Source organism: Apteryx rowi, unplaced genomic scaffold (genome assembly GCF_003343035.1).
Source record: "Apteryx rowi isolate R43461 unplaced genomic scaffold, aptRow1 scaffold_160, whole genome shotgun sequence".
NCBI classification, from domain to species: Eukaryota; Metazoa; Chordata; class Aves; order Apterygiformes; family Apterygidae; genus Apteryx; species Apteryx rowi.
The window spans coordinates 574,535-602,194 of NW_020447864.1; the positions used below are offsets into that span (position 1 = coordinate 574,535).

The following is a 27,660-nucleotide window of genomic DNA, read 5'->3' on the forward strand; positions in this document are numbered from 1 at the left end:
TATGTGACCCTGCTAGAGCAGGGGGTTGGACTAGATGATCTCCAGAGGTCCCTTCCAACCTCAGCGATTCTGTGATTCTGTGAAAGCAAGTTGTGCAGTGGTAAACTAGTAGCTAGACCAGTGAGTTCTCCTTCAGTGATTTCTATGGCTCAGATCTATGGCAAAGAAATAATCTTCTAGATGGCAAAAGAAAAGAAAGAAGGAGCTGGAAATAGCAGACCAACAATAAAAACCTAAAGGCAGAGGAGGAAGTGTTAGAACAGGCTGTGACATCTGTATTGGTGGGTCTCAGCTTCCTGCAGCTGTTCTTCTGTCTTGAGAGACTGGCTGCCTCTTCTGTAGCATGACTTTTCTAAACATTTCCACACTTTCTAAATAATTAAGGGTAACACGTGCAAATTTTTTATATTTATATGTTTACATTATGTGTGTATGTATATGTATGTATATATAAGCAAACAAAAAGCGCATGCAGGCATGCATGCTTGTAAAAATATATACGGATGGAACTGGTTTGCATGTTACTTAGGTTTCATTACTTAAGTTCAGAACAAGCACAAGGGGATGACAGAGGGGTTCCAGCCACAAATCCCCGTACTATACACCCAGGAATATCTGCTCAGGGAAGACCTAAGTTTGGTTTTGTTGGCCTAACAGGCCCTAGGCCATTTTTCTGAGACCTTAAGCAAGGTTTGTGACATGACCACTTGCTCACCAGGAACAAAATCAAGAGCAAACAGTTCCTTGAGAGCCATTGGGCAGCATACAAAGTGAGAAATATCTGGCTCGTGGAAGATGAAGCAGATACAATGACAAGGCAGGCTTCAGACTACGGATCCTCAAGACCATGAAGAACAGGAATTGGACCCAACTGGGGAAAAAACTACCCAAGAGATGCCTTCCAGAGAAAAATGACATTCCAGTTTTGAGAACACCTCTGGAGGTGCCAAGGCTGTGAGGCTACAAGCAAAGAGGGCACTTTCTGTATATCTCCTACAGCTGAGACCCTTCCTTACCTTACAGAAGGGGAAGGCCCTGGATGCACTATCCAGCTTGATGCACTTCTACTGCATAAGTCTCTTGGCCATACTGCCTAGGCTGAGTGTATATAGCTCAGCTCCAGCTGAGCTGTCCTCCAAACTCTCCTTTTCCTGCAGTGCTTTCAATGATTACAGACACCAGTGTAGCTATAATTGCTCAGCATCTCTTTAATCAGAAGATTGTCCGTGTGGCCAGACTCAGAACAGTACATTTTCTGTGTTGGACAGTTACCACAATGTCATTTTCTCACCTTCCTTTCTTTTCTCTATAACCTTTTTTAATTTTTATATAATATTTCCCTAATACCTTATACAGTTGTTTCCTGTATTTATTGTATTGTTCTACTGCTCTCTATTATTGCAGCTGCAGAATGCTATTTGATCCACCTTAATTACATAAACCAGGAAGGAGAAAATCAAAGCTGAGCTAAACAAAATAAATACATTTTTGTCTAGCAAGATTGAAGGCATAGTGGAAAGTGAAAAGAACCTGTTTGTAAAGGCCTGGCCATAAATGAAAAGCCAGCAGGCAGGTCTAGATATTGTTATCTCCAGAGTCAACAGCTAGAGCTACAAAGAGAATTTTAACTCTTACAATTACAAGAGCAGCTAGATCCCACATGACTGAAAGACCCTGAGCACCTTGGCTTGCACTGAAGCCAAACTGGCAGAGATCTGCTCCAGCTGTCAGGAAATACAGCCCTGCAAATACAGTTTACTAAAGTCATCTTGCCTCCAGCTGATGTGGCAGTGAATGGCTATTAAGGGGTGAGCTTCCGAGAGCTGATACTGGTGATAAGGAACTTTATGGAACAGCATTGGCTATCAGCTGAGTACTCTGGAGCAGTGATATCTGTATAGGACCCAATTTAGTCAAAATATGTGTTTTTTTGTCACAGATGAAATGGGATCAGTCCCCTGTAATTGCTTTAATTTCCTGCTTACTGAAATGAACTACTGCTTTGGTTAAATTGTAGCCAGTTCACTTTCCTCCAGAACTGTCCTGAGAGACACAAACTGTTAATTAACAAGAAGTGTAGCTGTGTTACCGAGACTACCTGCAGTGTTCATCCTGGGCTTGCATCGTCCTGCTTATCTTTGACAGAGTTAAAGAGAAAAATCTGTGCAAAATTCTAAGGCGGGACAGGCAGTTAGTTGGCTAGCAGTCCCTTATTGGACTGTTTGGAAGGCAAGGAGGAGACCTATTGATGAACCATTGTTTCTGGTTAGTTGATTCCCTGTTAGGTCTTCTGGTCAATTATGTAGCATCTAGTACCTGCATTTAAAAAGAAATGAATAAAAAAACACAGGAACCTATTATATTTATATGCCTCTGCCTAAATGGAGAAGTTCTCTGATATTACCGAATTCTCCATTACAACTGGTCAGACTTGGTAGGAAGTAACAAGTACATGAGTGTATCAAGCTGGAATTAACCGCTAACTACCTCAATAACCTGTCCAACAGAAGGCAGGTTTGAGACACCATGGTAGCAGTGGATATTCAATACCTGGGAGTTCCTTCTAAAAAGAGATGTTAATTCTTGTCAATTATTTGAAGGTGTGGGCTACTCTTACAGATACTTTTTGTTCATGATACTCCATGCCCAGCCTTTCTAAATGTAACTGTAAGAAAAATTACTACTAGAGAAGAACTTCTCAGTGTTACAGGACAATGAAATGCAACGTGCTCTGATCCATTCTGAAGATTAAATTGGCAGGTCCTTTCAACAGGCCATATTTGTTTCTGTTACTGCCCTGTTCTTGAGTTCCTTGTTTTGTTGCAGTTTTAGAAGAGATCTGAATTTAGCAAAGCTATGACCTATGAATCATGGGCCTTCCTTGATATGAAAGTTTCATTTTCAGAAGAAGCACTAATGGTTTAGGTTAGCATTGATTGTAGCACTGTTGTATCTCTTGCTCCTTCCGTATTAAAGAGCAAGACTAGATGAGTTCCAGAAACCTTCTGTAATAGCAAGAACTTTAGCGCTGACCCAGCCTTAGCCTTAAAAGTGCTTTTACCAGTAGAGTTTTAGTTCAGAAGAACTAGTACCAATTATATTAGCAGAAGTGTGTTTTTTTGTTTTTTGTTTTTGTCTTTAATGGAACAGGCTGCCCCTGTATCAGACAGATTTACTCATATAGCTACAGTATGTGAAGTATCTTTTCTAATATAGAATGGTGCTGGGAGAAAACTGATGGGAAAGTTATTTGATCAGGTCCTAGGTAATTCAAGTGATATGAATTAAGAAACAGTGGGATTCTACTGAATTCATAGTTCATCTTTTACCTGCTCTTGTTTTGGTCAGAATTCAGATAAGTTTCCATTCCAGGCAAGGGGAGGAGTTCAGAGCTCACTGCTGGGAGTTGTGATTCATAATCCTTCTTTTGGGTTATTTTGAAGTTAATTGACCCTTGTCCTCCCAATCTGAAACCAAAGATAATGTTACTATTTTCTTCTCATTGCAGTTGATATCCTGTGAAATGTAAATGGATGTTTTTATTAATCTTGCATGGAATTTCTGGGGCACAGAACTTATGTGAGTTTATTTTCTAATTAATCCAGTAGTTTGGTGCCTTGGATATACCTCCCTTCCCTCACTGATGGACTGCGAAGGTGTGGAAGTGTCTGAGATGAGGCAAACAATCTTTAGGAGACTGTTTGGTCCCTGAAAAAGTTAATTTCATATGAGTGTGTAAACTTGGGAATGAAATTTCTTACTCCAGTCCCTTCTCATACTTTTGGCCTTTCTTGAGAGCTACTCTCAAATACAGTTAGGAAGTACTGCTACAAAGCTATCTCAGGATTAGTGTGAACTCTGGCCAAATATCATAGTTCAGAAGCAAAGGGTATCAGCAGTAACTGGTGTTGTGGTTTATAAGGGTCATTTGCATGATACTTTCCTCCACTAAAAAATGGTTTGTTTCTCTTTTGCCCAGAAATATGAAAGAAAGAATCTTAAACGCAGTCCAGAAAGGGACAAAGATCCTTTGTATGGTCATAATCTCCAATGGCTTCACTTTTCCCCCATATAATTTTAAATTTTACTTTTATGATGGAGAACAGATAGATTAGAATCAGTTCAATTAATCATTTATATAAAGTTCATTTTTTGCTGTGAAGGCTAAAGAAGGAAAAAGTATAGTGTTCTGGAGGAGGTAAAGACTACAAGGAAAGTAGTATCCTGGTTTACATATGCACACACTCCTTATTCCTGATTTTTGCATGCTTTTTTTTTTTTTTTTTTGAAAGCTGTACCCTTGTCATGTGCAGTTATGACTCAATGCAGAGGTGAGGGGTGACATTTTTGGTCAGTGTTAAGGAGGTCAGAGTAGATGATGTAATGATCCCTCCTAGCCCCAGAACTTTGAATCAAGAAAAAAAGAGAGATTTCCCTTTATTTCCTTTTGAAACATCCCTAGATAAAAAATTTGAGGGAGAACTAAGTGCCTCTGACTTGGAAAGTGAGTGTAGGGATGTAGGAAAAAAGAAGGCAGAACCCACAGGCAGAGCAAAGAGGTTTCTCCCTTTTGAGGCGCATGGTGACCAGGGGCTGTGCTGGTGCTGCAAGATGGTGGTGGAGAGGCACATATGCAATTAAGAGTGTTTTAGGAGAGAGGAAGTGTGTGAGCTGAGAAAGCCAGGAGTTGCCATGTGCTCCGAAATGATAACATAGCACACTGTAAATGAGACAGACTTAGGCATATGGCTGAAGGAGAGAGCAACTCCACAGCAGAATGGAAAACAATGAACTTACGTTTGCCAGGGAAGAAAAAGAAAGATGCAATTCAGAAATGTCAAGAGGGAAATGAACTCATTAGACCAAGTCTTCATTAAGTTTCTGAAAATACTTAACTAGGTGTGCTGGTAAAACCAGAACCTCATTACTAATAAACACCTAGGTCATATGAGCAAAAGAGCTCTTTTGTGAGTAATTCAAATGGGTAGCTTCATTTTTGCTGGTATGACTGTATCTATGTTGGATCTGTTGGGGCAAGCTGTGTAGATTGAGAGTTTTAGTGGATGAGTGCACTCATCATCCTTCATCTGTGGAAGGACAGCCCTAGAGCTGTGAAGAGCTAAAAAGCAATCAGTCTGAAGCAGTGGCTTTTAATTTTTTTTTAATTTTTTTTTTTTAAGCTGGAATAGGGGAATTGGAAGATTGTTGTGTTTGGATGCTCATGAAAGAAAAACTAGGAATGCTAACTGATAATGGAAGACATGAAAAGAAGGGATTTTGCCATCCTGAAATAGTCTGAGATTCCTTAGGTAGGGAGTCAGCAGAAATCCACACTCCTCACAGAGTTACCAGTGGACTTGAATTAACGGAGGGAGTTCTCTGCAAAATGATGCACAAAAACAGGCTTTGATTTGTACTGGGAAATAAAGATCTAAATTAAAGGTGGTATTTGCAAACCAGTGGCAGGAAGCCTCAGTTCATAATGTTCTTAAGTTAGAAAGCTTCGGGGTTTATGGGTGAGCAAAATGGGAGTTGGGGGCCCAATTTATGTATTCTGAGGTGTGTTTTATCACAAAGGTAACAGGACAGACACCTGCATTTAAATACACTACTTTGGGTGGAAGCCATGCTGTTTTTCTTAATTATCTACGACAATATTTGACCATGCAAGCAGGCTTTGCATGGTACTATCACAAACCAGAACAGCCTAGTTGATGAGAGAGTGGGAGCTTCTAAATAAAGTTTCGTTGATGCATTGAGGGCCTAAGAATTTAATGGATCCTAATTTATAAATCCAAAAGTAATTGCAGTAGTTTCCATAGAAACGTCTATCTGAGGACTAAACAGTGCTTGCAAACATTGTTAACAAATACTTGCAATGGTCCCTGTGAACTATAAATTGCTATAATCATTTCAGACAGAAAAATAAATGCAGAGAAGTTGAATTACTTTCTTATGTTGCATAGCTTGTCTGTCAGTAGAAACCAAGCAGAACCAAGTTCTCTTTTTCTGACAATTTTTAACCAAACAGACTGTTTTCTTCCTGAACTTCTTGAGTTATACATTTGACCTTTCGAGTTCCTCAGATATCAAGCTCAAGCTCAGTAATTTCAAGAGTCATTATGTTTGAGCAGTTGGTGGTATTGATTACCATCTTAGATCAGACATCTACTCCTGAAAACTGGATTTGAGACCCTACCTCTACTAGGTGCCTTCTGATTCTTCAGGTTTTGCAGAAGATGCCTTATAAATGACTAATCCAGGAAAATGGGAAAATCCTTATGATTTCTCCCTAAAATCAATGTAAAGCAAAACAAAAAATGCCTTTGGTTGTCAAGAAGACAGGCTAAGGGAGCAAAGCATAAATGACCCAAAGCATGTGAGTCAGCGCCTCTCAAGCGAATTTTCAACCCATGGCCAGTAGATAATAAAGTTCCTTCAAGTTTCTTGAAAATCAGCAGCAGAGACAAATTGGTGCCTCTTCTATGGAAAAAGCAGGGAAGACTAAGTTGTTCTATTTGAGTGTTTATTAGCTAGGTTTCTCCTATTTGATCAAAAAACAGAAATGATAAACTTTTTTAATAAAAAGGTGCACTAGCAGAAAGCAGGTGCCTAGAGAAACATATTAAATCAGGGCAAGTATACACTGTTACTTTCATGAATATGCTCTCAGTCTGCAACAGTCCAATGACTTCCTATGCCAGAAGTAATTTCTGTGTCTTAATAGCTATGTATTTCACGAAGCTGCCTATACAGGCACATCTGTAGGAAATCAGGCTTCATTAGTTCTACTGCTCACAGAAGAATCTGTCATTAATTTTCTATTCTTGTTTTAGCTGTGCTTCAAAGGCTGATTTGGGGTATTATAGTAAAACATTCTTTAAAAAAAAGGGCAAGAAATAAATCTGTATCCTTTTCTCCACCCTCTAAAAATCCTCCATTTTAGGAATCTCATCAGTAGCTCTTTCTTCCTAATAATAATAATAAACTTGTTGTTTCTTTAGGAGTGTTTGTTTATTCACAGGGGTTTGATTTGCATGAGTATTCAGTGATCCCCATATCAGGCTGTGACAGACACAAGGGTTTTAATGGTTAATCATGCTATCTGGGTCTTTGATAACAAGATTTAACAAGGAAATGCTTAGCCAGAGCCTTACTGCTGAAGGCTCTTGAAAACCTCCTATAAATCTTAAATCCCCAGAAACAGAGCAGCTGCCATGCTGCAGGCTCATTGCTTGCTCTTTTCTGGTGGCTTATAGTTGCATGTTACCTTCTCATTGAGATGAGTGGAGGATCATCGTGCCATGTAGTGCAAATGCTTTAGCCTGTCTGCAGACTCTGCAGAGACGCTCTATTTCCTGGCAGTAGCACCACCCTGAGGGAAAGTTAAGACAATGACTCTCATACATTGCACTGTTACAAACCACTGCAAAACTAACATGGGCATTTACAGCTGCTTTGTCTCGTGGTCCTGTTAAATCATGCAGAACTGAAGTGATGAGATGATGTGAAATTAAACATTTCATGACTTGGTTCCTGCTGCTTGCAGCTTACATGATGTCCCACACAGGCTGCCTGTTTCCCCTTTTTGTGTGAAGAACTTCCCGTTTCTTTGGGTCAATTCAGCCACAGTTGGTTACAATTCTCTCTGGCTGTTAAGTGCTTCTGGCTTTAAAAACTTGCTGTCATGTGTAATGTTGTCAACTGCTGAGCTTGCCCCAACAGAATATCAGACGGGTGGAAAAAAAAAAAAGAAAGGAAAAAAAACCTGAAAAACTGTGTGCAGAGTTTTCTTTTAGTCTAATTGACTGAATTAGTAATAACTACACCTGAGAGCTGGACTACTGGCCTTCCAACAGATATATATGGCTTTAAGACTAACTACTTGGAACTGCAGAGGTCACATACTGCAGAAAGTTTGAGAGACTACCATGCCTTTTATTTTTAAATTTAACCACTAGTTTCTGGGGAAAACAAATGCATATTTGTCATTTGTATAGGTTTCCAGTCTCCCTCCTGCCATATGGTTTAGTTTGAGAGTTAACTTATATTTTTTGATGACCATGGCATTGTCTGCAGAATTTCTTGAGCTGCACTTCTTAAACCTGAGGTCAAGCAGCATCAGAAATCAAGCAGTATCAAAAGAAGAGAAAAAGGTCAGAGCCTACATCCCATGCAGCCTGACAAACCCCAACACTCATACTGACATGGAAGAAGAGTAGGAAAATTACACATAAACTATTCAAAACAAATCCCGCTGGAGCCTTCCTGATATAACCTTTCTTTTCTTTTTTTCTTTCTTTTTTTTTTTTCCTGGGGCTGGATTCTTCCATCATCACTTAAGCCAAATAATAATTCTTGCTGTGAGTTGCCCCACTCAAGGCAACAATTCACAGAATGAAGTGCCATGTAATATAGCACCTGGTCCTCAGCCCTCTTCACAGCAAGGGCTCTCTCCCGTATCTTGTGCAGCAAATAGCATGTTGTCAGAGTTTAATAGATTATAATGTGACCTCAAATGCTTTAAATTGCCTTGATTTATGAGTAAATGAAGATATTCCTGAGATTGCAACTAGCAGTGTTTCTTACTTGGAAAAATATGTGTTGATCTTGGAGCTGCTCTTTGCTCTTAGTGTAAGAAGTTTGGAGAAAGGAGATAATGGCCCTTGTGGTTAAAGTGCTGAGTGGGACTCTGGAGACCTTGATTAATTCACAGCCCTGTACACTATTATATAAATCACATACTGCATTTCTTCATCAGTAAAATAGGACAAAGTTTCCATGCTTTAGAGGCTTGAGTTGCTGGTTTGCTTGGTGGATGTAAAACCTACAACTGATGCAAATCTGACTTGAAAGTGATTTATTTTATTATCAATGATGAAAGCTTTATCAGAAACCTTATGATTAGGAGAGGGACAAGGGATAGCATTACTGGGTATCTGCTTGTGTTTCTCAGAGGCGATGGGTTTTATGTCTTCTTGACTAAATTTGCATTTGAGGATAATCAGCTCCCAAGGATTTCTGGTCAACGGGTGTGAAATGTTTAACGCACATGCTATGACTAATGCTGTTTTGTCCATAGCTCAGTTTTTCTACTTCATTAACTTTATTGGCATGAGAAGGTATGGTCAGATATGGACATTATTAACACATCCAAAATCTTATTTTGGCGTAATTCTGCAGACTTCAACATAGTGGCTTCTGATTCTTCCCCAGGTACATTGAACACAGTCAGGCCTCATGCTAATCTAGTCCATTTATTGATCTTAATAGTCCTGATGTGGGGACATACTGTCCCGTACTAGTAGGTTGGTCATTCTGTATAGTTTCCATCTCATAGTTATGCCTTTCATACATTCCACCGTATACCTTCCTCCCCAGTATAGGCAAGGTATCTAGTATGTATCATTTATGTGTGCATGTTTATTCACTACTCTGCAAATTCTTCTGTCAGAAGATCCCATCTGGAAACTTTATTTTCCTAATGAATATGCCATGGGGTATAATAACTATGGCTGGGCTTTCTCTGGATGGTTCTTATCCTCCAGTCTCTTCCACATTCACCTGTGAGTATGGTTCATCTGCAGCTTTCCTTTATTATGTAGATGTTCTTTGCTTGGAATAAATATATTGGCTTTTGGCTTCTCTGAGTTCTCTGCTGCTGGGCCTCTAAGGCACAGGATATCCTCTATTGAAAAAGAGACGACTGAGTCAGAGCTAGTCATAATTTAAGACCTTACCAGCCAGCACTGGGAATAGCAGGCACACAAACTTGGTGCAAGGTGTTTTTTGGATCTCATGTTATTGTCTCTCTGCAGGGTATCATCCAAGCCTACAAGAGCGGCATTACCCTCGAGGGAAACTCCACTAGTCTGGGCAGGTGGGACTTCAGTGGATCTTTCTTCTTCTCCATCTCTACAATAACAACCATTGGTAAGAATATTCTGCTGCTCATGGGGCGGCCTCACAGGCATCCAGGGAGTGGAAATGAGGACCTGTATGATCAGACCAGTCCTATGAAGCTTCAGTTAGCTTCTCTATTCCGCGCAATGGATAAGTAGCCAAGAAGCTAGCTCTAGGAATTAGAAATGATTTGTCAGTACCAGTACAGTAATGATTGTAAATAATTGGAGACAGGGATAATTAGCTTGGTACATATCCCCACTAGCAGTTACACAGCTTGCAGAGCCTGAACTATTATCCCTTCATGCTGCCACAGTACTCTATACTTTTCTATATCTTTCCCAAGCCCAGTTCTTTCTTACAGGTCTGAGGTGAATTGTGTGTTGAATTTCTTGTCACAAGGAGAGGGAAGGATTTTGAAAAAACTCTTAATATTGGCTGTTGATTCTTTGGAAGTTATATTTATGAATTATTCTTTTTTATTACTACTGCTTATGTTGGATGAGGACCTGGAAGCATGTTTGGGTGAAGGTCCCATATCTGGATAGATTAAACGGTTCAGTTGAGTCAAGTTTCAGCAAGTATCTAATGAAAAGCAAGGAAGGAAGAATGTAAATAGAAAAAAGTGGATGGAAACAATAAAAAGGATTTAGACATAGCATTAGTTATGGCAGATACTATTAATAATTTTGATTTTTTGATTTATGTTGAATCTATCAACTCTCTTCCATTTCAAGTACCTTTTAGATCCAGAATTTTTTGTGCCCCCAGGTGGGGCATTGTTTTGATTTCTCTGATTGTTATTGAAGATGCATTAACCTTAGAAATATTAAGCTCCCAAATAAGAGCTGCAATAAAGAGGTTTTTTGCATTTAAAAATGATACTCCTGTGACTCAGTACATCTTTCTGCCCTGCTGTCTTTTCCACATATTTTACTTCTGTTTGGGAACTATGTTGTCTGTGTTGTGCTGCCAGGTTCAGCTTGTACCAGATGATGGCAGTGGAGCCCTGTTAGACAGGGCTGTACAGGCACTCTGGCTTTCCAGCACAAAGCCCTGGCACTTCCTTCCAGCCTTCAGTACAAAGCAGTGCCTGCGCAGAGCTGCTGTGCTTGCCTCCGCACTGAATCCTGATTAGTTTCTAAGCTGTCAGAATGACTCTGTTTTACCACAACCAATTTAACATTCAGGGATCAAATTTATCACATTAAAATACAAAGGTTTTTTATAATGTCAGAAGAGTTCTAGACTAAAAATTTCTGGCTGTACTCCATGAAAACCATAGCTACTCTTTTTCCTTTTTTTCTTCATGTAAACTTCTTGCCCTGATGGCTGTGGAAAAAAAATATGACTTGATACCAGGAGGCAAATAAAAAGAAGCAAATATTTCTACTGTTCATATCTCATTATTTTAAAGCTGACAGTAATTCTAGGGACCTTGTTCATGATTTCTGCAGTGCTGGAGTTGTGAATGCTATACAAGTCACCTATACAAATAAAACTTTGAACAATCTGGCCCTTGATTTTACTACTCCAAATTAAGTTGTTAATTATGCACTTTAGGGTATTAGCACTCTGTAGATGATAGTACATTTTTGAAGAGGAAAATATAGATGGCCTCACAGAGCCTCACCTTGGGTCTGAATGAACCATCCTCCCTGTTTATGCAAGTTTTTGAGACAGTGGATGTTACAACTTCATTGACCCAGACATCACTGTAGGGCTAAGAATAATTAATGATGATTTCACTGTAAGTAAAGGGACAAGGTTCTTTCCAAAGAACTTGGTGAAGCTCAGAGGAATGATTCACAGTAGGAACCTTCATGTGCAAGGCAGGGCCATGGGGGAAATGACACAGATGAGAAGTTTTTTGAGAAGGGTGTAGTGAGGTTTACATGCCTTATGTGGCAAGGAAGAATTTAAAATGGAGTTAAAATGGAGAAGAGAAATTCTCAGGAATTTAGGGGGACAGAAAAGAGATTGTAATGGAGGAACTGGAAGGACCCTCCTCCATGTGTTCAGGCTGCTGCAAGTCTCCCTTTTTGTCGTGTTTGTTTCTTCTATGTTCTTTCTCTGCAATTAATGCTATTGCCCATGCCTTGCTGGCCTCTTATGTGATGTGAAGYTGTCTTTGTGGCTTTTGGATCAGCTATTTACTTCTTCTCTAGTCTGCTCAAACAGCACTTCCAAAGCCATTATCTCCATCCCTTTCTTTTATGAGATGCTCTTTTGAGTCTGTCAGCTTGTTTCTGCTTGAACTGCTTTACCCCCCTTCAAAAGGCTTGGTGTGTTTCTCCAAGTCCTCACCAGAACTTCGTCTCATTGGGATACAGCAACAGACAGGGACAGGACATTAGCTTCTTTTCCTGTTAATAACTGGTGACAAACTATGTATTCCCATGTCTTATGATGCAGCCTCTTATATGTTGTCATCTTCTTCCCTTTAAATCAGAGCTTCATCTGTTTCCAAAGAACTAGTGATTAAAAAAATGAATGCAAATTTTGCTTAAAAAACAAAAAAGCAAGGTTCTAACCTGCAGGCTAGACAGACTTGGTACCCTAAGCTGAAAGGCTCAAAGAACAGAAGGTGTATATGAACCCAAAGCTGTTGTTTAAAGAAATGCCCCAAAGTCCACATAGTTTTTGGGCAGTCATGTAAATTGAGTGGAACTGTACTTGTACTTTTGATCATGTGGCATCTGCTGTCCTAGCCTTCTGTGAGTTCCTTCTTTCCACTACTATGTTTCTGTGCTTTCTTCATTGCTATCTTTTACTTCTCATATCGTCTTGTATGCTACCTCATTGTCTGCAGATTCTTCTACAGAAATCCTCTCCTTCCTTAATGCCTTGAAGAATAATCTTTAGAATTCCTTTAGAGCTCTAGTATTAAATGTGTTCAGAAGAAAGAATCTAATGTGCTATCAGCTTTATCCCTCAAACATCTTTATTCCCTGCTGACATAAAGTCTGTCCTTTCTGTGTTTACTCTCTTCCTACTCAGTTTAGGTTAACGGGGCAGAGGTCAAAACAAGTTTGAAGTGGGACAGATGATTAAAGTATGAGATAGAGTGATTTAATATCAGAGGAGAAGGCAGGGAAAGGATTTGAGATGAGATTGAGCTCATCTGTGCTAGCCTTCTAAGAGTAAAAGGAAGAGTATTGTCCTCTTATAGCCAAAATGTCCTCCTTTATTCTGGGTGGGTGGATGCCTTCACCTAGCACTGCCTTCCCATTTTCTGGTAGCAAAGCAAAGTACTCATTTGTATGATTTTTAAACATCATTTTTAAACATAAAATAGAAGCAGTAAAAGCAAGTAAACCATCTCATGGTGAAGAAAGGAAGGGGAAGAGTAAACCTTCCTTCTGTCTTTCCCTTCTCCGGTTAACACAGTGTGATAGCTCCTAACAACAATCCCCCAAAGGAGCCAACGAAGTGCCAAGAAGCAGGGGGTTGATGAGTGAGGGGTGGTATTTAGTATGTTGCCATAGATAGTTCCCTTAAGAAAAGCAAAGGCCAGTTCAGGACTGTGAAGTCCTGGAGCTGCTGGCAGCGTAGGGCTATGGGCCAGCATGAGTTTGTCTCCAAGACTTTGACTCTCCCTAGTGCTGACCAGCATGTAATGGAGCTCCCAAGGAATGGGCCAGCTTCTGCCAGACAGCAGGCTCTCAGGTTCATTGGGAAATCCTCTTACAGCACCGTGATGCCTGGAGGTAGTTAAACTATGGAATTACAAACTAGGGCCATTTTCACCTTTGAATCCTCCATTTGTGCTGGGGAGTTCTCCACTGAGGAATCCTGCACCTTTGACTTTTGATCTTTCCCCTGCCCCATGGCACCTAGCAGAGCTGCTCTGCAGGGGCCAAGTGGGACATGGCAGAATGGCCCACAGAGGTCACCAAGGTGGGTGGGGATAGCACTCACATCAACCTTCTCTGTGCTGTCTCCTGAGTGCTGGCAAACTCTTGTCTTTTCTGACTGTGTGGCATCTTGTCCTGTTGGGACTAAGCCCACTATACAGCATCCAGTATGCTCACAATACAAATAGATACAGAGGATAAGAAGGCAATACTCGTCCCAAGCCTTTTCCTGGTCTTTCGCACAGGATTTTGAGTCACAGACTCAAGCAGTGTGCAACCAAATTTTGCTATTGCCTGAAACTTCGCAGGGACAAAACAGATAAATAACATGGTTCAAACGTTTTCAGCCCCTCACCCTTAATTATTATCAGTCTCTACTGTAGTAACTCTCCACAGCCCCAGGTAAAATGAATAATGCTGGACACCCCCCTGCACGCATGCACATCTGTACACACATGCACAGACACACAGAGCTTCAGCTAAAGAGCTGCAATAAAGCTTACTGTAGCATCAACAGATTGTGCATTAGTTGTGAGAGTATAGGTTGATAGACTTTTCTTTTGGCATTAGATAATTCATATACTTTTGATGCATGCTAATTTTGATGTTTGATCATTCATATTTGTCAAAGACAATTCTGACTACTATTCATTTTTTTCTGCGTACTTTAGATTAATTGGGTTGGATCTCCGGAATAGAAAGCAAGTCAAGAACAGTTCTAGCATTGTTTGTTTTTATGGTCCCACATTGGCTAGCCTGGTATTGTAATATTGTGATAGAGTATTGTGATAAAGTCATATTAGCAGGATCTCTAATGCTTATACCTTAAGACAACCACCCACAAACATGGTCAATGCATCATCTATGCTATTCACTCCACATGTTTTTTACTACTGTCCACTTTCTTTCCCTTTCAACCTGCCAGAGTCCAAATGAGGTTCCCCATATGAGACATGGTTCCTGAGGTCCTGCCACCACTACCTTTTAAAAATCCATTCTCATAATTTTTGGGGTTGTTCTATTAATAAAGCTGACATGCCAGTGCAAGTACTAGGACTGCTGAGCCCTCTTTGCGTCTCTGCCACCGTTGGGTGGATTGTACCTATGAAACAGAAATAACTATGACTTCCAATATCAGTTGTCTTGAGCTCAGGGACCATGTCTCACTGTTAAGCATTCTTCCTCTTAGAGTATGTGGGTATAACAAAAATCTCATGGGAAGCTTGAGAAGGCAAGCACATTTATTTCTTTTGAGTAGCTAAGTGCTGGCAGAGATTTTCAAATGTATGAGAAAGGATAGGAACTGCAGTCTCACTGATGTTTAGTTGAGTATAGGTGGTACCTAATTGCCTTTGAAAATCTTACTGCTTGCAAGGATCATAGAATAATTCAGGTTAGGAGGGACCTTGGAAGGTCTCTAGTCCCAACTCTTGCTTGAAGCAACATCAGTTATGAGGTCAGACCAGGTTTCTCATGGTTTTATCAAGGGCATATGCCAGCTAAGCTGGGCATATGGTCACTTTTTCAGGAACCAAACAAATACAGCTTAGGGCTGTGTGAGTAGTCAATATCTAGTTTTTTCACTTTGGCTGCTGAATTATAATAAATCTTCTCCCTCTAAACTGAATTTAAGTATTTTGTTTTTTTTTTCTCAATGTAACATTTAAATTCATCATGAACAAAAGCTTTCATTTAGCCCATATTAAAACACTTGGGTTATTTTTAAGAAATACAAGGGAAATAAAAAGTTAGATCTTCTGAAAAGTGTTAGACAAGAAGCCAGCAGTGTACTTCTTGCCAGAAGCTCGGTGGTTTGAGCACTCCCTCAGGGTGTAGGAGAGTGGTGTGCAATTTCCACCTGTGTCTGGGAGAAAAGGATTGTGGCTCACTGGAGATTGCCCCAACTGCCAAGTGGAGCATCCTTCTTTGAGTGTTTAAATGTGTAATACAAAGTACAATAATTCCAGTGCCAGCTCCCCACACTCAAATGCCCAATGGCTCCATGGTTTGGGCACTCATGTGGAAGGCGAGACACCCAGCTCCCAGGCTTCAGTGAGCGTTTGAGCGTTCAAAGCAAAATATTGTCAACAGGCGAGGCTGAGAACCCTTCCCTGCTCCTACACAAGAACATCCTGTAACTTTGTGATTAGGTCATTCCTATGGGAACTGTTGGCTTGTACCTACTCAGGTGGGAGAAAGAATTAACCCAAAATCTCCCCAAAACTGTGTGCAAATGCTCAAACCACTGATAAAGATACTGGATAAAGAAGAGACTTTTCCTCTGGCTTTTTCTGTGAAAATCTAACTCTGTTTTTTCCCCCCAGCTGAAATTATTTGGTGAACTTGTAAATATTTTTCAACCGACCAGAGCTGCATTTTTTTTTCATCCAAAGCGCTCTTTGCTTAAAAAAAGTCTTTTACGACTAGACAGTGAGAATTGGAGCCAAACATATCTCCCATTGTCAGTAGCAGGAAGTAGCAGTTGCTATGGCTGAGCTGGGGGCACTGTGAGTGGGATAAAGTTTTGCGAATGAAGAGATCTTTTATTAATACTCCATTAATCATATATTTGTCTCCTCTTCTTAGCAAGTCCTCAGAGCCCATGAATCCCTTATGTACAGGAATGTAATGGGCATGCAGGAAAACTAAACTGAATTTGCTGAAGCTGTGTAACTGAAGCATATGAGTTAAAGCATGTGAATATGATCATTTAGAGATAAAAATGCCCTTATTTTGCTTCTTCTAAGGAAGATTAAGCTATGCTGGACTCTTTTTTTCCAAATGAGAACAGCTATGCAGGAATTTAATCCAGCTACTTAGACCTCTACATAGTTTTTGTGAGCGTCCCTGAGTGTCCCTATACAGACAAGCACCAAGTGAGATCCCAGTAGCAGGCTTGTGTGGGGACACAGCCGACAGTGCAGCTTGTTTTGTTTGGAGCTGGTTCAGATCTTTTAATATATAGCCTGCAGTGGTATAACATGCCACTCTAGTTCCTTTCACTGAACAGGGTAAGTCCCATTTGTCCATTCCTGCTTGGGGTTTATAACAGGAAAATAGAGTGATAAGGTTATACTGGCATCTATTTGTCTAGTCCAAAGGCAAGGGTAGATCATCAGCCAGAGGTAGGTTGTTAGACTTTTTTGCACAATCTAAGATCTGCTGTGCTGTTTGATCCAGTCTTGTATCCTGTATAAAAAGATGATGGGATATGGCTTTTGTGCATATCCACAGCAACTGCTCACCAAATCTTCAGGAAATTATCCTGAGTTACTGAGCCCAAAGGAAAAGGGAGCAAGATCAATCATGTACAGAAGGCAGATATGGTGTTCAATATGCTGAACACCATACACAGTGGACCTTCAGGCAGATCATTCAGGCAGTGAATTTGCTATTCTAAATTAAATGAAATGTATGGCTTAACCTACTAAGGACCTTAGAGGCTTCCTAGTCAGCACTATGTGAGGTCCCCAGAATCCTGAAGGTAACTGTGCTTCACACTGTGCGTGACCTGAGATCATGGACCTTTCTTCTCTCTCTTGAGTGTCTTCTCCAGAGGCTGGATAGCGTGGGAAGCTGTGGTGGCAGAAGAGCTGCCCGAGCCAACACACGGCCTTTGTTAACTTTATATAGAAGGGAAAGAAAAAAACACCTCACGAATGGCTGGCTCTAAATGTCCCCTGCCAGATCAATGTGACTCATGTTCAGGCTCCAGCCTTAAACTAAATGTCTCCTAGCTCTGTCCCCTGGGTCCAGACCAACCTGCAAAACACCCTAAATGCTGTTACACAGAAAGACTGGAATCAGTCTGCTGAAGTGTGGCACAGTCAGTGTGACACAGACCGTATCAGTCACATATCCATCAAATTCACTTGAATGGGGTCATCTGCCAGATTTACTTGCCTGTATGTCTCTCATTTTTCACACCTTTCAGTCTAGAAATGGTCAAAAACAGTAGAAGTGACTGTCAGCAATTACATGTGGGGGGGGGGGAAGTGTATAAAGATCACAGAGTAACTCAAAAGTGAAGAATATGGCATTGGAATTAAGGCTGCTGAACAGTCTTGATTTAGCCTCTTTGTTTGAATGTATTTCAAAACAACCTTTAGTTACATAACAGCATCCCATTCTTTTCCAGTGGCGCTCTGCCCCTTTCCCAGGCCAGAATTTTGGAGCCATTCCTTTGGAGATGTGTTATGTATTACTGTGTGTGTTAAAAGTAAGGGGCTTACAAAGCATTTAAACCTGAAATTACTGGAGGGGAAGTCCTCTAGACACTAAAATTTTGAATTTATGGGAGTAGGTAGGAGGTGAAAAGACAGCCTACATTCGTGCTATAAGAGTGTTTTTTGCCAGACCTTTAGTTGAGTAGTTTACCTGTGTATGTGCAGAGGTATATAGGTGTGTTTGTGGAGTTGTCCACAGCAAGAGATTTTGTCAGCATGAAGCTTGGTGCAGAATGCGTAGAAATCCCAAGTTCATAGTTGCAGAGCTTATTACATCGTTGGTCAGTGGCTTCCAGCAGCTGGCGTGAGATGAACATTAGTTAAGGAGCAGGGCCCTGCTTTGCCAGCTGTGGGTGCTCGTGCCGACTTTTACAGAGCCTGGCACTTGGGCTCTGCCTCCTGAGGTGCTACTCGCTCGCCCCAGGGCCATGCTGCCTGCAAGCAAGGGAACAACGCTGCCATGGCAGGAGCGCCTCCGGGGTGCAGTGAGCCAGCAGCTGTGTGTTGCTGGGGAGGGTTAGCGATCTTCATGGAGAAAAGAAGCCTTTTGCCAGCTTACATCAGTTTTGTATATGGACACACGCAAATCCTGTTATTGAGGGAAAGTGATTTTGAAATCTAGTCAAGGCCACAGGGCTGTAAGTGGCTAAGTCACTGCTGAAATGCTTAACAGGTACTAATCTTTCCCTTGTCTTAAAAACATCCTCTGAAATAAATCAAAGTTAGATCTGACTTTCCTCGTGGCGTTAGCCTCATGAAAGTACCAAAGTCCAAGTCTATTAATTTACAGGCTCTCTTAAGATGACAAATGTGGGGACTAAAGGCAAGTATTGCAGCAGTGTTGCTGAAGCCATGATGGTCTAAGGATACAAGCCAGGCTATGTTTGCAGAGGAGTATGTTTTATCAGACCAACTGATACAATTAGAAAAAAATGACAAACTTTCAAACACACAAGTTTTTCTTTGGGTCTGAAATTGAAGCATTTTACTCAGGTTAAATACAGTTGCTCTCAGTTTATTGACTTACAGTAAACAATCCGACAATTTGAGAATAAGGGGTGGTTGGTACCTGCAGCACAAAGGAGAATATAAGCAAGAAGGCAGTGCTAAGTTCACTAGTCCTGTAGGACAAAGGTAGAAAAAGGTTATTATTATTAAAACCCTATTGTTATGATTCAGAGACCTTCTGACAGCCATACAGGATCATTTACCAGCAAACCCTATGCCAATAATACTTACAAAAAGTGAAATAAACGGAAGCTTTGTATTTACGTCAAATCCCAGCCAGGACAGTGGGTAGGGGAGAGGAAATTCACTGGTAAATAGAAGAGGAACTAAACAAAACTGGCAGGGAAAGAAATGTTATTTTTCAGCCTATAATAGGATATGACAAACAATGGATGTAAGTTATAGTTATTTATAAAAAGGTCCTTTTGGAGCAGTGACCTTCTTCTCTTTCTTTTGTAGATGATGGAGGTCCACCTCTCCAGGGAAGGAGGGTAAGCATAAACTGCTTTAGATTTAACACCTTATTCCTCTCCTTCTAGGCTATGGGAACCTAAGCCCCAGCACTGCAGCTGGTCGAATCTTCTGCATCTTCTTTGCACTTTTTGGGATCCCCTTGAACCTTGTTCTCTTGAATTCGATCGGGCAGCTGATGCTGTCGGGACTTCAGCATTGCGCCCATCGCCTAGAGGAGAAGTTTCACTGGCAGGTAAGCAATGTGGCCAGGTATGTCTTGCCCACAAGTTCAGGAGAGAAAGGGCATTGCCTGGTATTTGGGATCCTTTGACTAACAAGAACAGACTGCCTAACTACTTAGCCGAAAATGGAATAATACTCAGGAATAACTGGAAGTGAATAAATTTAGCTTATGACAGCCCTTTGAGGTGTCAGATAAGGTTGTTTGTTAATTGATGGAACTTGCTCTGATGAATGGCTTCCCCTACAGCAATAGAARTGCCTTAGAACTGTTCGCAGCCCTGGGATATCTGATCTGCTTATCATCAATCATAGTTAAAATTACACATGAGAGTTACGTGGAGCATTTGTGGAATAGCCTTTAAAATGGCATGCATTTAGGACTCATGAAAGCGATACCCAGTTTGTGCTGATTGGAAGAGCCATACCATTTATTCTAGTGGAATGTCATGAAAGTTTGCATGTTTTTATGGAGTGCAGCATCATCTTCAATCAGAAATTGAGCTGGACTCTTCGTTCCACCTTTCTTGTGACGGTGTCGTCTTTCTCCTGTTTTACTAGAAAAAAGCTACCCTCCTGATTAGGATCTGCGCACTGCTAACTTGCTTGTTACTGTTCCTCCTGTTACCTCCTGTGTTGTTCTCTGCCAAAGAAGGATGGAGTTATGAAGAAGGCTTCTACTATTCCTTCATTACCCTAAGCACTATAGGGTTTGGAGATTATGTGATTGGTAAGTAGTTCAAATTCCATTGCTTTCACCTACTAAATGTCAAAGCCAAATGTGCAGCATATCAAGCTCCCAACCTGGCAGTTTTACACCACTAGCAATCCTCAAACCGGATAACAAATCCAATGTGATAGGCATTTGACAGGCTGAAGAGGGCATGATTTCTGAGATAGCAAAGTCACATGCGGAAGAAAAAAACGGTTATTTCAAGGTCAATGAGTGACTTTCCAGCATCCAAGTGAAGTGTTCCTTGAATGACTATGAGACCAGGTCGGAATGCTACTTTTTTAATCACCACATCCTCTCACTGCACACTTGGTGGAAGTAGTTGACACTGGGAACATTTAGTTTTAAGCTGAGGCTACTCTGCATTGACTTTAACAGACAGTGACCATTTCCTCTGTCAGAACCCCAGATGACTGCGTTCTAAAGGGCAGCCTAAGTCACCTAGGCGGAGACTGTCAGGCACCAGGCACAGCTTGTTCTTCATTGCCAAAACCTTTTGCTAGAGGAAATGGTATTGGGCCCGTGCCTGATGCATTCACTGAAACACAAAACACACCTTTTGATAAAAGCTTTCTCATTAAAAAGAAATTGATTATAGAAATACATGCATGCTTGAATCCCTGGGAGACAGAAAGACTGAAACACTTATTTTCATTTTTTCAAAGTGTTTGTTTGATGCTTAGAAAACTTAGTGATGGATACCTTAGGACTTTTTTATAGTGTATCAAAGCTCTGACTATACCTTGTGCAGATGCCCTTAAACTAGTTTGAATCAAGTTGGCTTGGGTAATTGGCTTGGGTAGCCAGATAGAGCTTAGCAAAAGCTAGTCACTTCAACATTTTCCTATGTTGGTTTTATAGATGTTGTTGGACTTTGTGCTGTAGCAGCTTTACTTCTATCATTTCCTGCTAATTTTGAAGCACTTCTGTAGTATAACTCCATATTTCCAGGCATGCTTTCACCTGTGTGTTACTTGGCATGCTGCCGCAGATAAATTAGGTTCGGTATGGGAGTAACTGTATACATGTTACTGACCTATGGCATGTAGAGACCAGACCATTTTGGCCTTACAATCCTGTGTTTCCAGTTTATGTCTTTGCTTTTAAACAGGGCCAGGGCCAGGGCATAGGTTCAAGCACTGTATTGTGACTATCATGCTGTTTCCCCATGTTTTCCCCATTTCCCCACTGCTCATCCCTGGCCCTGTTCTGGCCCAGGCAAATTCTAGGGGATATCACATGCCAAGAGCGATGCTCAATGTTCACTTTGGACAGAGCTGCTCTTTGAGGGGAATATAAGCCAGGCTATGGCACTTGCCTTTGGAGTCCTAGAATGGTCCCTCATCTCTTTTATTTAGTAGTATTGACATAGCTTCTCTTACTGGCTTTGAAATCTATTAATTTACACACTCAGTAAGCCCTTCTATTAGGAGCGTGGTGCCATGTGGGTCCTAAACTGCTTCTGACCTTCTCATATCCAAAACTGCACCTGTCAGATGATCTCTGAAATGAAATGAAATGAAACTGTACAATTGTAGTCACATCCATAATTGTGTGAACAATTTCACTTTCACATAGATCTAATTTTGGATTTATTTTTCTTTTTTATGAGTAATCTTTACAATTCCTAGTGAGTTCTGGACTGTTGCTGACGTGTCTATGAAACACACTTGCTTTACAGTACCTGTTTATATGCTAAGGAGGTGGCATACTCATGTTTTATATGGAAATCATTAATATTAGGTAATATTTCCTCTAGGTCTTTTGCTAAGTGCTATAGCTAGTCTGTATTTCTGCTTACCCTATGATTTATATGCTGTCTCAATTATCATGGTTGTCTGAACTCCACTTTCACCATGCACGGTGACTGTAATGGGTCCATGGGTTACTCTTTATGTTAATAATATTTTACTAATGAGTCATGACCATTAGTCCTTCCTTAACTGAGGAACTTCCTTGACTGATTCTGTGAACTGCATCTTTGCTTTGTATGTAATGCTTCCCTTTGAGGCACTGTCAGTCCAATCTAGAAATGTGTTGGGTGATTCTATTGTAGGGATGAACCCAGACCGCGCCTATCCAGGCTGGTACAAGAATGTTATCTCTCTGTGGATCCTCTTTGGGATGGCCTGGCTAGCACTGGTTATCAAATTTTGCATCAACTTACTAGAGAGCTCCAGTGACTTCTGCCAGTGCAACAAGAAGAGCAAAGAATTGGTGGAAGACTTAATGGATGGCAACAAAAATAGTATGACGGGACTCGATGATGTGGAGAGCTGCAGTGGCAAGGACACAAAACAAAAGGACCAGACTGAATGGCACACCCACAGAGCTCCTACAGAAGCACCTTAGAAAAGAAACAGCCCCTTAGTGTCTCTTAGGTGTTAGTCCACCAGAGGTTACTGTTTAGAAATGTGGAAATGGAGGTGCCCTGACATTCACATGGGAATGAAAACTTGTTTATTGACTCTGAAATGCTTCTATTCTGAATTGAGCAATGACAACAATATGTTTCATTTGTGGCACCACCAAGAAATAATCAGCAGGACGCTTAATCAAAAGTCGATTTACAGAGCTAGTACCTACCCTCCAACCCTAATATATAAGGTACACTTTGACATCTGTACCCAACACTGGCCAGTGTCCTTTTCTTTGCATGGAAAGTTCTTGGAGCCTCTCATTGCATGTGTGGCATTTTGCAAATGCCACAACTAGAATACCGTGTGCCATTTAATACAGAAAAACAAATTTCATGTTGCTAAAAGACTTAATGAAAAACACTATTTTAAAATGGCCTGGCAGCCACTGCAGATGTGCTCCATGACCGATATGCTTGTACTTGCCAAAGGTGATAACATTCTTTGGTTATCTGATTACTAGTTCATAGATGGCAATGAGGCAGAGCATGTATAGGTGCCTAGTAGAGATGGAATATTCAATTTTGTGAAGGATATTTCTGCACCAAAGGTTGATCAATATTAAAAAGAGACCAATAGTGTAGATAGGTAGGTCATTCCTTACCCCAGAACTTATGCAAGATCATCCTCTGTAAAGTATTAGGTAGACCAAATGTCATCAGCTCAATGTGACAGTTCATTTAGGTAGAACTTTTTTTTTTTACTTGGAAGCTAAAATAGGAGGACTAGAGGCAGTTTTAAGTGCCAGTGGTTCCAGGATTGTCACAGGCTCGATGTTAGCAAGGGCTACTTTAATCTAGAAACAGATTGAAATATGTTTGACTGTGATCAATGGGAAAACCTGAGAGATGCTATTCTGATGAGCCGATGGCATAAATGAGTGGTGTGTCTGTTATTGTTAATGTCTTTATATAAGCACAACTATCTTTTATCTGTGGAATTAGAGACCTGCTCATGTTGCCCTTCTGTCAATCATGAAACTGAACTGTTCTTTTTTTTTATTTCAATAAATCCTCAGAAATCTTTTGATAAATTATGCCATTTTAAAAGGTCTAATAGAGTCTAACTCCTGCTGCCATTTGTATATCCATTTCTAATCTTCTCATTTCTTATTCCTATTGTGCTACTTGCATCCTAGAGCATTAACTTTGAAAACTTGACCATAGCAGTAAACCGGAACGAAGCATTTGAGTGAGCCATTAGCTTCTGCATTGGACCGAGATTCCACATGGACACTGGAGAAAAGAGAAGGCAGGCTTTTGGAGTATGAGGCTGAGTAATTAGAAATACAGGTTGCTGGATTCCTGGAAATGCAGTGAGTGAAATGTTTACAATGTCCAGTAATGCAGGTTCTGGAACGCGTGTCATGAAAAAGATATTTCCAAATAGTCCAGTCGGAGTGTTGGTATGTAGTGGAACTGACTACAAAAGAAACTGCAAGAAAGGAACCTACTACATCAAATTTAGTCTGTCTGCACATCAGCCTTTGCTTACTATAGAAATAAGTATTCTCTCAAATGCTATTTCAATGGGCAGCAGAGATAGGAAAGCGGGGTAGTGGAAATCTCAGGCTATAGTTGGGAAAATGATGCAAAATAAATACACTTACATTTTTTGAACACTGGGCTATTCTCTAGCAACATTTAACACAAACTTTTCTGTTTCTCCTGTGTCTTGTCTTGTTTATTTTCACTAATGGATGCAGAATGAAGTTTTTACTAATGTTCATAATGGACTGACCTACAATAAAACCAAAGTGTGTTTTCTAATCCTAAGCAAGTGAATCAGAATTCCACGGCATAAAAGGTGGTACCCTTTTATGCGTATCCTTGTACCTTCTTTCAGGTTTGAAACTCACCAATATAGCTGCATCATAAAACCCATATGCCCAAAGAATACTAGGAGTCTCTGTTGTCAAAGGACAGGAATGAATATGCTCAATCTATTTCAAGATTAACTTAAAATGTCACAGGCTCAGGTTTCTACCAGCTCTGTTCTTCCATAACAAAACTTAGCCTAAGAACAGTTTCTTCTATTCTGTTTAAATGTCTATTTTATGGATCTCATCTGCTCCTTCATGACTCCTAAATATTTGTAGTTTGTGGGTGAGGTTTTCACAAGTGCTTTAGAGATTTGGACACCCTCTCCCACTGAAGTGCAATCAGAGTTGCATGCATTAAGACAGATATTACAGACTTCCGAGAGCTGAAAGGAAGAGGAACTCCAGGAGTAGTCCTGAAAAAGGAAAAAACAGTAATTCTTCATAAATCTCAGCACTTCCAACGTATGTCAGGGTTCAGCCACAAACCCGAGCATGCAGCCGGGTCTCAAGGTGACTCGGTATCTGCCCCAGCGAACCTTGCTGATTCACTTCCTTCTGCAGCTGTGGTGTATTACCCAGCAGCTCACCACCAGCGTAGTCCTGCCACTAACTCCTGTCCAACAGCGGCATATCTGAATAGCTTGCAAGCCACATGTAACTCCAGAGCTGCAATTTTGCCTGCTTGTGTCCTAGATCACCTATGTAAATATGAACTGACAGTGGACCAAATACCATCTCTGTCTGGTTCTCTGACACCAAAGTAGCATATTGTCATTTATGAATACCCTTTTATTGACAGTTCATCAGCTAACTTTTGATAAAGACAATAGATATTTTTGTATCTGAGTCCCTACAAAGTGTTGTGCCTTTAGCCTTTGTGTTCTTCATAAAGCTGTGCTGTGGTTAAAAGACGTGGATGAATTTATTCCCTGAGGGATGAGAAGAAAAGGGAGTTTTGCAACATCACAGAAACATTATCACTAATGTGCCTCCTCTACCAAAATATGAAAGGTTATCTGCTCAAGGGTAAAATAAAGAAAACAAAAGCATGGTACTGTTATCATTCTTGTCACAGCTGACTTGCAGTCTTCCTTAATCTGCATTGGAAAATTACAGATGCTCCTTGATTTTTTTTTTTTTTTTGGGGGGGGGGGGGGGGGGTAATGCCTCTTCCTGTTCAGATAAGTGTGCCATTTCCATTAGTGATTTCAGGCTAGTCTTTCACTGTTGTTATTCTTCACTAGTCAATTCTTTCCTATTATTGTGTTTTTTCCTTGGGAGGAGTAGGGGCTGGAAACAGGTTTGGTTAGTAATAGTGGTTGTAAATATTTATGTAACATCAGTGTCCACATGTCTTTTCACAATCACAGAGAGCATAATGTGTTTCTGACCTTTATACAGTTTTCCAGGAAATGAATCCCTTTTGAAGCAAGAAAATAGGCCTCTCTAGCGCCTCTACTCCAAGAGCAAGCCCTGGCTTCAGCCTCAGTGTTTCTCATGCTGGCTCTTTCAGACAGTCTGAAAAAGATGTTTACCCCTTGGGGAGAAATATGTCCAGAAATACGTAATATGATGTTACGGCAACATAGTACAGACTGCTCAGAACTAGGCAGTTTTTAATAGTCCAATTGATTACAGTATTTTAAGATCCCTAGTGTAGAGTGCAAAAGTAAAAACTTTTTCCATACCCATGCTGGTCTCTGAGTCAAAAGAATCCAAGATGTCATTTTTCTTACAGCAGTGGGCTGATGAGGTCTTTTCTGAGCTGATACCTTGGTTCTGTGTTTCAGGTTCAAGCCATTCTGTTCCTCATTTTCCGTAGTTCAGGGTCTGCCACTATCTCCAAGCTGTCTCCATGGACATACAGAGTACAGTCACAGCACACCTGAGAGGCCTGATTCTTCCCAAAGAAGAAATGTATTTTTCCAGTCTGAGTGAGCTTAATAGGGTCACCTCTTTATGTATATTTTTCCTAAAAACATGCAGAGTTTTCCCATATCTCTGCAGAGTTCAATCAAGATTTCAGTTTCTGTTACCCTGAGCAATTTGTAGACGCTAATTCTTTTTCAGAGATCTCACAGTTAGAGAACAGTTTTATATGAAGTGTGATACAAAGCATACACAATTAGTTTAGGGTGGTTTCTCCTTCTCCAGATATCTAAAGTGCATTGTGCTGTTCCAAAAATGTGCAATAATGTTCACTTTGTTTCTGACACACTTCAGATAAGGCAAATTGTAGCTCAGTCTGGTTTACCCTTTCTAAATTTGAGGTTTGTATTGGTCCGGATGGCTGCTTACCCATTGGATCAGGACAAAAGCTTAATGTATTAGGGCCTCAATTTTCTAATATGATCTTGGTACCTATCATCTATATAAATAAATGTGAAAGGCTTCAAACAGCCATTGAAAGTGAAAGGGAATGCAATGAAAAATAACAGTCTTTTTTAATACTGTTATGCTATGGCTTAGACAACCATGTCCTTGGTAGTGTTTCCCGTTGCAGTAATGCTGGTTATGTGTGAGGCAGCATCAGAACAAATAACTTTTGTGATTGCTACTGAGTGCTTTTTGAAGAGCTTTTTTTAGTTTTTTGTTTTTTTTTTATCTTGTATAAATATTTGGAAACTTACAGCCAAAAGGGAGTTGATTTTGAACATCTAGGTAACCATCCCCATCATGCTGCACAGCAAAAATACAAAGCCCTCTCAGCAAGATTAGTGATTACTATGGAACAATATCTGTAGCCCTGAGGGTTTGTGGGTTTTTTTTTCATTTTTTAGGACTGAGATTCAAATGGCTGGATTTTTTTTAGAGATAAACTGAGATACATGTTTTAAGCTAGAAATAAAGAGTAAAGAGGATCTCTGGTCCCTCTGAGATCAAAGCGTGTTGCAGTAAGAGCCACTGAAAAGCTGTCACTGTGGTTGAAGGAGGCAGCAGCTATGTGGCAACCAGAAACTGTGCATACTGGGATAGGACAAAATGAACTTTAGGAAAACAC

The 27,660-nt window shown here is 40.5% G+C and overlaps 1 protein-coding gene across 1 annotated transcript in view; it reads left to right on the top strand.

The window, feature by feature from the left end:
• Nucleotides 1-23,906, top strand: part of KCNK17 (potassium two pore domain channel subfamily K member 17) — a gene marked incomplete at its 5' end in the record, with an annotated part of 28,137 nt that extends 4,231 nt beyond the window's left edge. Inside the window, 4 exons of the mRNA XM_026059842.1 lie at nt 9,819-9,933; nt 19,534-19,700; nt 20,249-20,417; nt 22,477-23,906. Of these exons, the coding sequence (XP_025915627.1) occupies nt 9,819-9,933; nt 19,534-19,700; nt 20,249-20,417; nt 22,477-22,772 (747 nt within the window). The remainder of the gene's footprint in view (nt 1-9,818; nt 9,934-19,533; nt 19,701-20,248; nt 20,418-22,476) is intronic.
• Between the last annotated feature and the right edge of the window lie 3,754 nt (nt 23,907-27,660).